This window comes from Rhipicephalus sanguineus, chromosome 2, assembly GCF_013339695.2.
Source record: "Rhipicephalus sanguineus isolate Rsan-2018 chromosome 2, BIME_Rsan_1.4, whole genome shotgun sequence".
Taxonomy (NCBI): Eukaryota; Metazoa; Arthropoda; class Arachnida; order Ixodida; family Ixodidae; genus Rhipicephalus; species Rhipicephalus sanguineus.
The window spans coordinates 196,266,017-196,277,633 of record NC_051177.1 but is presented as its reverse complement, the minus strand read 5'-3'; the positions used below and the strand labels follow the sequence as shown (position 1 = coordinate 196,277,633).

Sequence of the window (11,617 nt, the reverse complement as noted above, 5' to 3'; positions counted from 1 at the left end):
TGTGGTTCTGGCCACGGATTTACCGCGCTTTCACCACTAGGGTGACCCTAGCGTCATTCTGACACAAGTGGCACGTGAAGGAAGCCTTGCTCGGTCGTTGGCTGCGTGATGTCGTGTTACGTTGGCGAAGTGGGCGTAGTCACAACAGTGGGCTACGCCTACCCCTTTTTGCTGCTGAGTAGGGTGGGTAGGCCTAGCGGGAAACTGAAACCAGCTGAAGCGGGTTGTTCTATACGCTGTAACTTTCTTATTACAGCACTTATTTGTAAAAATTCTTGCCACAGCATGTTCACATCGTACGAGTGCACAGTTGTCGCTTCATGACACATTTTGGACCGTAGCATTTGTTTTAAGACCTCTTCCCATCCTCAGCATGTCTCAGCGCAATAGTTTGAGCCACAATTGGCAAAGTTAATTAGCCAGTGACACACTTCGGTTTGTTAGGAAAGCAATAGACTTGTATTATAGAACTTGAAAAGTTAGAGAATATTAAGTTTGGGTTAAATATACTTTAAAAATATGTTACTCAGTGACATTGAACATCATATTAAGTATTTGAGTCCTTTATTCTGCAGGGTTGTTGTTAACTGTCATATCTGCTCTGTAGTTGTAGTGAATGATCTGCACTGCGAACAGAAATGTGCATAAAGGTTATTCATTAAATGTTTATCTAATGGTGCCTAAAGTATCAATTTTACATTCATCCTATGAGTTGTTGCCGCTGCTGTGTGGGTGTGGACGTACAACGTGCTTTTGAAGAAGTTGGACAGAAACTCTACACTTTCATTTTGAATAAAACAGCAGTATAAATAACAGTGATATTATCAGTAGTCCTTCACGGATATCAGAGTGCTTCGAATATTTTAACAAACATTACTCTATTCAAATTCACCTTGACAGGAATGCAAAAATTTGCAAAATCTCAAAGTACATTTGAAACTTGATTTAACAAAGTGATGACCACGTTCAAATTATTTTGTAAATCAACAAGTTCGTAATATCGAGAAAAGAATCTGTCAGTCCTTTGAAATCTAAAGTTATGAATAAGTGGCACCCACTATCTACTGCGGCATTGTACTTGCTGCCAATGCACACCTTTGTGTGTGGAAAGCTCATGAGGGCTGCCCGAGGGTGGCCTGGGCATGGAGCCGTTACAAATAGCTTCGTTAATTCGAGTTTATGGCAACACTGCACCTTATGAGTACCTCTTGAGGAATGGTAATTTCTTTGTTAGATTGGGAACTTCGGAAAATTGGGTTTCGTTAGATCTCGTTTTGCCTGAAAAGGTAGTTTCACTGCAGGTTCTGGCACTATGCTGTGAAAGTGCCAATTCAGGGTAGGTCCGCACTGCTGCGAAGCCACACTTCAAGGTTTAGTGTGCACACTGCCTGCACCCCGATTACTTCTTTTTAAAAGTACGTTATATGGTCTCCTATGGACCAGGTACCGCAAATTCTAAGACATCACATATTTTATCGCTTATTACGTGTACTTTACTAATACTCAGTTTTGCTTCAAAATTATCAAATACTAATTACCACTTTATTCAGCATCAAAACAGTAACATTTGCTCAAACATAATTATTGGTGTCAATAAATAAATTGTAAGCATTCTTTAAATATCTGTCATTTTAAGTCAACATCATTATAAAAAAAATGGAAGACAAGATTGCACAGAGTGGTTTCGAAACGTTTGATGACGACTTTTATTCCTGGATGTTTATTGCAGTGCCCTGATTGTGGAACGTTCAGACTTTGTATTTCCAATTTCTTTTGGTTTTTCAGTGGGACGTGCATTCTTTGAAAATTCTTTGTTGCAAGAGAAAGCAATGCTAGAAAACACATTACAACAAGGAACTTTGTTCACCGAGACTAGAACTGGGCATGCAATGCACTCTCAAAGTGCTCCTGTCATGTGCAATGTGTACAGCCCCAAGACAAACATTCTTTTTTCTTTCGCATGTACTGAAGGTGAACTGCACTTCAAAACTGGACAGGTACCCACGTGTGCATGCACTTTGATATTGTCGTCGTGAGCAACTTTGATGGCCTGATACAAAGCTATTGCAGTTATGTAAAAAACAAAAAAACTATATGTATATATAGCAGGGGCGTAGCCAGAATTTTTTTTTTTTTTTTTGGGGGGGGGGGGGGGGTTCAGCAATACTTTATGAATGCCCGTGCGTGCATTTTTGTGCGTGTGTATATACACGCAAGCAAAACTGAAAATTTTCGGAGGGGGGGGGGAGGTTGGAACCCCCCCTCCCCACTGGCTACGCCCTTGATATATAGGATGATCGTTACAGCAGGATATGCGCCATGCAAGTTTCTGTGCATATACCGAGTTGCGTCAGTTGCGCCGGAGTTCTATATTAACATCGCTATTTGCATGTTATAGTACAGCCAACATTTAAGACAGCACAGCCATGCATTGTGACAGTGAGTCTTTGTAAAGCATGTACAGTGCAGTCCACTGTTAGAGGGAACATCGTAGCACATGGCAACTGTGCTGTGCTAAAGATGCGAGGCAATGAAGAATATGCCCCATCACAGGCATGCTCTGCAAGCATCAAATGCCGAGACATTTCGCATTGCCTGCAACAAAGCACTGCTGCCACTCATTGTGCTATCACTGCTTGATGAACGCACTTGCTTGAAACCTTTGCACAAAATATTCGTTCTAAGCAGATTTTCAGCACGGGACAAGTGTTGACATTTGCACCCCACATTTGCTTTTACTCTTGGTGAAAGAAGCCTTCTGGTCTGAAGTTATGACGTCGCAAGAAACAACTCACCATTTGTATCGTGGGTGGCTTCATTTACTTCAAGAAATGTCGTTTGACTAGCAGACCGGCCGTTTTCTAAGTGCGCATTATGTCGCCATTGACTGCACTCATGCATGTGGGCAGTGAGCGGTACAATGCCTCCATCAACGCTACGGGTTTATTAATGCACTTGGTGACCTGTTGCCTCACTTTGCAGCCTTCAGAGGCGTGCCTGACAGCTTCTAAATAATATGCTGTGCATACCCCTTCGTGCAGAGCCACACAATCTTGCATCTCTTGCCTTCTGGCACCATATATCGAAGTGACAGAAACGAAACCCTGCACACTTGGAGAGCATGTGCATGATTTGGCATGTCCTCTTCACCTAGCATCATCTGCACAGCGCACCCACCACACGTTCCCATATTCCCTCTAATAGTGCACTGTACCGTACATGCACATATTGGGTCGTATTCAATACCTCAGCATCCACACTGCTCATCTATGTGTGGTTTGCAGTGTTCACACAAACTGTAGCTAATTGAGAACAGCTCACTGAACTAACTACAGCTCTAAAAGTTTGCCAAAAAGAGACTGTTTTGGTTAGTCACTTGCTACTCAACTTTTCAGACGTGTAACTGCAGTTGCAAACGGTAATGAGACCTAAGAGATAACAAAACAAACAAAGCCAGTCATAGGCCCAAGAACAAAACATCTGCCTCTCTTACAAGGCAGCCATCGTGTTGGTCTAGTGAATATGGTGCTTGACTGCTGACCCAAAGGTTGCGGGATCGAATCTTGGCCGATGCAGCCACATTTCAGTGGAGGCTGTTATGAACGTGCTGCGACCCTAAAGGCTTCCCTAGGCTGGACTCTGAGCGTGGCTTCCGAAGAATGTGCCCCAGCGCCGAGTTGTTCAGAATGTGCAGCCCATGTGCTGTGCTCTCTCCCTTATTGGCATCCCTCTCAGATCAGAGACACTGGACACTCTCTGAACTGTGGAGCTGCATTCTTCTCCTAGCGTCTCGCTGGTTATAAAAGGCCGGTGCATCTAGCGTTGAGAGCTTCTTCATCCACATGCTTCATACTTTGTCCTTGTTATGAATTAAACATATTTTTTTTTCTTTGGCTACCTTTTGCCCTGTCGCAGCCTGGATCTTCCCTAGCCCACTCCTTTGGCCCTCATGTCATGCTACCCACGAAACCCTTAGATTTAGGTGCACGTTAAAAAACTCCAGATGGTTGAAATCAGAGCCGTATATTGAAATTTCCAGAGCCCTACACTACCGCGTCCCTTATAATGATATCATGGTTTTTGGACGTAAAACCCCCCATCAATTATTATTATCTCTTATGAGGCAACAACGGCATGAGCAGACAACCAATTGTGAGGCATACAGGAGTGTAGACAGGCGGGCTGTGCTAAGTGGTGTTAACTGGAGTCGCTCCTTATTTGTGCTTGTGATCAATGGGGCGACCTCTCGTCACTCGCTAATATAAGGGAGCCCTCGAGATACGAAAGAACTGCAAGACTCCACAAAGTGCAAGCATAAACGCAACGTGTTAGATCGTATTAAGTGTGGGCCACAGGATTTCCGCGAAGCTTTGGACATCGGGTAGGCCTACGTGGTCGCCTGTCCCTCAGAGACTGCAGCGGCCGGCCTCGCGACCTGGCGCGGCCACCATCCGGGCTTAGCGACGCTCAGCGGCACGCCCTCCACTTGCAGCGTGTCGGCAGCTAGGGCCTCCTGGACGCGCAGCAACGCCAGTCCCAGCGTACCGCGGTGCGCACGGAGCTTGCCCAGCGCTGCTCCGGCCGCGTTCCGCACCACCGCGTCGGGCGGCAGCGGCGCGCTCGTTTCGCGTAGCATGATGACCGGCATGAGGCGCTTGCGCACCACGCCCGTGTGGTGCGTTCGCGCGGTCAGCTCCTGGCCCACGTAGCAGCCCTTGTGGAAGCTCACGCCGCCCAAGTAGTCCGCGTTGCACTCCAGCGGAAAGCAGGCCGCCGGCGGGAGCTCGCGAAGCCCTTCGCCCACGCCCAGCTGCATGCGAAGCAGCGGGTAGCTCGGTTCCTCGCCGTCGGCGCGCACCAGGGTCGGGTCGGCGTTCGCCACGTCTTCTCCGGCGTCCGCTAGCACTCGAAGCCCCAGGAGGCTGAGCCTCGGGTCGCGCACGACGCAGCGGCCTTTCGTCACGACCGGCCAGTGGTCGTCCGCGGGCGGCGGCGGCTCGTCCACGGCACCGCAGAAAGGACGGAAGACGGCCCAGACGTCCAGGTCGTCGCACGGTTCGATCTCGATGGCTTTGCGCAACCGGTATAGCTTCAGCAGTCGCAGCAAGCCCTGCCGGGCGTCCGCGTCGCACTCGACGAGCACTTCGTCCTCGCTGGTACCTGGTCGATAAACGAGCAGGTCGTAGAGCACGCGTCCGAGGCTGTTTAGCATGAGCGCGTACATGCAACGGCGGGGTTTGCCGCCGGCCGCCTCTTCACTAGCCGCACTCAGATGCCGCGTGTCGTTGGTGACCATGCCTTGCAAGAAGGATAGGCTCTCGGCACCGCGAAGTCGCACTAGCTTGCGCGAGCTTGCCAGCGACTCGCACACGATCAGTCTCTGGTGGTCACTCTTGCTGCACAGGTGACGCCGCGCCAAAGTCGCAACGAGGGCCAGAGGACGCGGGCACCTTGCAGCAGCAAGCGCGACGAAGCCCTGCATTTTAACCACGCAAGCAGAGAACACTTGACGCGAGGGACTACGGCAACACCATTCTGAAACAACGTCCAGGTGCAGATCCGACGTTATCGGACCATTAATAAGCGAATCATGTCACAGAACACCAGAACGACCATGTACCACGGCAAATGTAGCAGACGAGCAGACAGTCGTGCTTGGCTACGGTTTCTGCTATTGCTGACTCGATTGTTCACAAACTGAGTACTCTATACGTTCTACACTAATTCTTCTTCTTCATTTATACTGATATGAACAAAAACACTTTTATATAAGGATATATAACTTTTATGCATTTATAGCTGGAGAACACAGAAGAAACACCTGTAAGCGTTTAGCAGAGAAACAAAAAGGGTCGCGTGGGAGCAACAATGGGAAACAATATGTCAGCGTCCATGTGCCGTGTGTTTACAGCTGTTGCGTTTTCTCAGGCCATTTTTTAGCAAGCGCCGAAATGTCCGACGAACCTAGTAAGTTGACTGTTCGCCGCAAACTTTGATGCTTTATGCGGTGCGAAGTTAGTGTCCAGAGATTTGCGCAGTTTTTGCACGTGGCTAGACGATCTGGGCCAAGGAGAAGAAGGTGCGAAAAAAGGACGGGCTAACGATAAGTTGGTTTGGCCATGCTTTGGGACAACTGAATATGTATCACTTGATGCTGTAGAATATAGAGGCTTGCGATTAATAGAGAAAAGGCCTGTCTAATACGAAGTTAATGCGAAAGTCCGGAAAGAAACAGCCCCACTGTGGTAATTGGGGAGCGACCACGAACAGTTAGAAACATGGGCACGAATGTAATGCGGGTATCACACAGTACACTTTAGTCACATAGTACACTTTAGATCTCGGTCAAGCTTGGTCAGGATTCCTCAACCCTGACTGGCTCCTTTTCACAGCTTTTGCAAATTAGCCAATCGCGATCGAACGAGCACCGCATCTGTCATGACAGCTTCATCGTTGCAAGGTGTTACGCGTACCGTTTGCAGTTCATTTTTGCTACGGTCGGCAGTTTAAGTTGGGGCATTCTATTCATCTGATTAACATTCTTAGGCACCTGATGCGCTTTCCGGTATCTGTGTCTTATCCTAATCCAACCTCTTTCTGCTCACACCGACTCGTATGGCTGGGTATACATACATGCATCTGATCTTCATAAACATATGAAACAGATCACCAATCAATCACAACACAAATTGGCGAACCTGTGCGATGTCGGTGCAAGTTGAAGAACCCAGGTGGTCGAAATTACCCGGATCAGCCCTCCACTACGGTGTCTCTCTGGAGTCTCAGTTGCTTTGGGACGTTCAACTCCAACCGCAAACTGCTAACCGCATTAGCATTACCGATCATTTCCACAGAAAGGGTGCACCGCCAATTTATTACGTCGTACACCATTTGATTGCAAGTGAGTGTAAGCGCACAGGCCGTATTTATGATCAAATAGTTGATGTGAGAATGTTCATTGTTATATTACTTTTGACCTACTTTAAACAAGATGCAAATTATGTTTGATGAGTTGTACAAAAATGCGCCTACACAAAGTCATTCTTGGGATGCTATTTGAACGTGTTCAGCATATACTCAGCATATAGCTCTATGCTTGTTTGAAGATAATGATGTGTTGCACACGACATGATATTCATTGTTTGTGCATACGGGTTGTGACAGCAACCAAAAAGCACATGCTGCGTCAGGCTGACTAGTGGTGATCACAGTGCCCTCCATCACATCAGAGAGGTCGCACCTGTCACAGGGTAAAGAAAGGAATTATAAAGTTTGTCCAGTGGCTGAGAAACGAAGTTACACAAATGAGATTGCTTGTTTGCCTTGTAAGGTGCACTACCAAAAAATAAGGTCTTCCTAAAAAAGAAAGAAATCTCTCAAAATATTTGGAGGAAAAAAAAAAACGGGCATCATGATGTGACATTTTTTCGTTTCACACCCTGGTTACCACAGGCAGTGTAATTTTTAGACATAAAATTTTTTGTGGTTGGTTAAAGTGCGCAAAATGAATGCACAGCATGCATAAGATTTCATTTCCTGGCACTTTGGATCTTCCAATGTTGTGAAAGTTCGCACCACTTAGTTATTCTGAAATTTCAGTTTGTGCAAAAAGATATGAAGCACTCAGAAGATTTTGAATAAGTTGTTTGTTGTATATAAATATGTAAAAACGTGACTAGCGATGGCCGTTGTGATTTTAGAGGCATGGAGCTGTGATGCATGACAAGCAGGGATGAAACTGAACAAGAAAAAAGGCATGATTGTGTGTGTTAATATGAACAGGAGCTCGAAGATCATGGCAGCAATGAAAAGTTAGTATTCTCCTGCTTCCACACAGCCTCAAGTTTAAGGCATGCACCGCCTTGTTCCAAAACATACAAGGGTACAAAACATGTTCGTACTGTGACATTACACAGGTGTACCTAAAAAGCACAGTCCATTTCCACAACTCACTTGGCTGTCAACTGCATGCCCTTTATCCCAATTTTTGTAGTCAGGGCTGCACACTTGAAGAGATACAGTTGTGGTGTAAAGTGAAACAATTTAACATGAAATATTGTCAAGGCATCTATTGGGAATTCAACTCTTTATTGGATGAACTTGTGCCTAACAGGGCAGGTAACGCTCGCATTACAATGGTAGTGGTGAGCGCAGTTGGTTATAAAAATCTCATCCGAGGATCGAATGCATTGGCTATCTGTGCATGCGTAATGGTAGATTCCTGCTTAATCACAGTGAAGGCATTCAAGATTGCACTCCACTATTTGCACTGTGAAAGCTATCTGATTGGAGTGTTTGATGACATTCTAGAAGGTTCTGAATGCTATCCGCAGTTGCTGTGCCATCTGGGCAAACGAAGCGTCTGGCAGGTTGCAGCGTGAGGGTGACTTTATAGACAGTTTGAAGCACCGGGAACACTGATAATGGCAAGCCCATAATGTGGGATCCCGTAATTTCGAGGAACGTTTGTGAAAGGGATTGTCCACCTGTTTTTTCGTGTGAAGCTACAAAAGAGCCTGTACAGGTTTCTTGTGCTCATAAACGCAACACCATGGCTACTCAGCTATGGCCATGGATTTGTCTGTAATGCAGCGCTTAAAGTGGTGCATACCTTATCTGCAACCAGATGACACGCCTGCTGGCCCTTCGGGCGATAGTGCCTGGTCCATGCCTCTGCCGGCGTTCACCAAGGAGGACAACCCGCATGGAGTGCTGTGCGAGAGTGCTTTTGCCACCCTGTTTCCCAAGTACCGTGAGAAGTACCTGCGTGAGTGCTGGCCTCTCGTCAAGAAGACGCTCTCCGAACATGTGGGTATTCTAGTATGACGGACAAAGCACCAGTAACAGAAGACAAACCTTGCCATGTGTGCTCTTTCTCGGCATGTTTTATTGGGTCACCACGTTTTCTTTTGTGCTGATACTGGTTATTATGCCAACTTTGACTGATCACTTCAAGGCAGTCTGACAATGCTGAAGTCATGCGCAGATCCAGAGGGCATGTTTGGAAGTCCCAGCTCCTCTCTTGAAATTTGTGAGCGCAGTGCCATGCAATGTACGATACTTGATAAACTTGGGGAGTTAATCTTCCCTATTAATGTGTCGTTTAGTGCTTGCTGGGATGTGAATTAATTTTTAATGACAGTAGTGATAATATCATTGATTGTAAGCATTCATACAAGTGTCGTCAGTGACCAACTCGGTGTCAGATCCCCCATACCCTCCTTGAAAATGAAAAAGGAAAGCTGGAATCGTGCCTTACTGAAGTGGTTACGTGATGCACAAGCTGGCTCTGATATGTAGAATGAAGTCTGGTTTTCACTGTTAATGCACGATTGTTTTTAGGATACCGCTTGCCGCAGTGGTGTAGTAGTTACGGTGCTCGGCTGCTGACCCGAAGGTCGTGGGTTCAATCCCGGCCGCGGCGGTTGCATTTCAATGGAGGTTAAATGCTAGATGCCTGTGTACTGTGTGATGTCAGTGCATGTTAAAGAACACTAGCTGGTCAAAATTTCTGGAGCTTTCCACTATGATGTGCCTCATAGTCAAATCGTGGCTTTGGCACGTAAAACCCCAGATATTATTATTGTTTTCAAAATAGAGCATAAATGGTATGTCTTCCTTATGGTATGTCTTTCTATACTGATCAGAACTATCTAAAATAAAGAGCTGCAGACGCCTGATATACACACAGGAAATAGAATGAAGGAAGGGAATTTTTGAGGGGTCGTTAATCTGTTTGGCACAGTCTTAATGAAAACCAGCAGATAATGCAGCCAAGGAAGGTTATAGAGGACGCTAATTCTACTGTTTTGAGTGTATTGTAGTAATTGTGATATTGATGTGAAGAAAGTAAAGTGGACAAAAAGACAACTTGCCGTCGGCAGGGACCGAACCTGCGACCTTTGGATTACGCGCCCGATGCTTTTACCAATTGAGCTACGGCAACGGTCGTCCACTTAGTGGGATGTTTATGTGCCTGCGAATCCTGGGAGTGTTAGTCGGTGCCGCTCATAGCCATGATGGTGAGTGTGGAACACTCTTTGCTTTTGCTAGATGATGTCACATAGCACGTGAACCTTTAACGAGCGGACAACTGACCAATAAGCCCTTGCATACTACCTGAAGGCATCGAGTCTGCCGGAACGAGACCTTTGCCATGAATGAATGAATGAAGGAAGGGAATTTTCGAGGGCTCGTTTCCTTGTTTTACAATGCAGCCGCCATGGCCAGGAATGAAACCCGCACCCTCGAGCTTACAGCGCAAAACATTACCTACTAAGCTACCGTGAGGGTTAACATTGCAACTGAACACTGAAGCTGTTGAGTGCATTGTGACGTGAGCAACAATTGGTATAGTGCGGTATTTGTCCCAAGTGCTCTCTTTAATTTCTTTATTCAAAACAAGTTTTCATCTCGTCACGTTTCAGGGTGTCAACGCTGAGCTGGACGTTATCGAGGGCAGCATGACGGTGACGACAACGCGCAAGATGTGGGACCCGTACATAATTCTCAAGGCACGCGACATGATTAAGCTCCTGTCACGCAGTGTACCATACGAGCAGGTGAGAATAAGTAAGATGGGCAGCCAAACACAATTGTAGAGAGTGCTCTCTTTATGTGCACATGTAGCCTATTCACAGAAAACTTTCGTGTTTTACCTCACTGACTGAATGGTTAAAGGTGACAAGGGTGTCACACTTACATGATGCTACATTTGTGGGCATGAGGAATGATACTTTCATGCATTTTAGTTCTTTTTTATCTGAGCTACAGCCTAAACATGATGTTTCAGCTTACAATGAGTTATCTGGTAGGTACAGTTGACAGCGCACAAGCCCAGGCTCAAGTTCCTACTGTCAAGGGCAAAACTGAGCCGGGAATGTGTTCTCATTCACTGGCATGTCAATCATATTGCGCTACTTTGCACACTTTTTTACATCATTTTATAGTTGTGGGGATGCTGGCATCCCTTGATAAGTCGTTTGCACTGCATGGCGCCCGCGTGTCCTGTAGGATGGCTTCCCCGCAGGTCATAAGCCAAGTCGAAGTTGGTGTAGTCACTATAGTGCAGAGGGTGGTGCCCAGTTCCTACGGTGGTGCCACCTGGAGGCAAGGTGGCGGGGGACCATGAGGAACGGCCCTTTTACTCTTTTTCTTTGCAACTGGTCACGTGTTGTCAACTCTTCCGCGTGTGATAAGAGCTTTGTGAAGGCAATATTGCGGATCGTCCCTGCAGGCCTCTTCCCGTTCTCCCAAATGCGCCTCCATTAGTGAGACGTGACCTGCAGGCAGGGTTGCCAAGTCAGTAATGTGATAGATAGTAAAAAAAATCTCGAAAGGTAGTCAGAAACGTAGCCAACCTTGGCCAGGGGCAGAAATGTAGCCAAAACAGGATAAAAAATTAAGGAGAAACTTGGATTTGCTTTAGTGAGTTACTGTAAGTGTGCTATCTCAGCCAAAGCTTTAAGAACACAAAAAATTAATTGTGAAATGCATATATAATAACTGAAGCAAACAGCACATTAAATAACACGTTATATAACTAAAATTACACCATCTCCCGCTAAAGGGGACCATGAGGCGATGCGAAGCCGGAGCACTTGCACGACCGCGTTCC

General features: G+C 46.3%; 2 protein-coding genes across 3 annotated transcripts in view; one reads left to right on the top strand and one right to left on the bottom strand.

Moving 5' to 3' along the window:
- Positions 1 to 2,288: 2,288 nt before the first annotated feature.
- Positions 2,289 to 5,645, bottom strand: LOC119383957 (putative transferase CAF17 homolog, mitochondrial). The gene has a single exon (XM_037652235.2). The coding sequence runs from the start codon at positions 5,480 to 5,482 to the stop codon at positions 4,388 to 4,390; it is 1,095 nt and encodes a 364-aa protein (XP_037508163.1). The 5' UTR covers positions 5,483 to 5,645; the 3' UTR covers positions 2,289 to 4,387.
- A 208-nt stretch (positions 5,646 to 5,853) lies between these two features.
- Positions 5,854 to 11,617, top strand: part of LOC119383956 (KRR1 small subunit processome component homolog) — a 368,573-nt gene continuing 362,809 nt past the window's right edge. Inside the window, exons 1-3 of one of the 2 annotated variants that reach the window (XM_037652234.2) lie at positions 5,854 to 5,967; positions 8,627 to 8,808; positions 10,428 to 10,562. In XM_037652234.2, coding sequence (XP_037508162.1) covers positions 5,952 to 5,967; positions 8,627 to 8,808; positions 10,428 to 10,562 — 333 coding nt within the window. In that variant the 5' untranslated portion in view covers positions 5,854 to 5,951. The remainder of the gene's footprint in view (positions 5,968 to 8,626; positions 8,809 to 10,427; positions 10,563 to 11,617) is intronic. The other variant, XM_049412725.1, reaches the window with a different exon arrangement.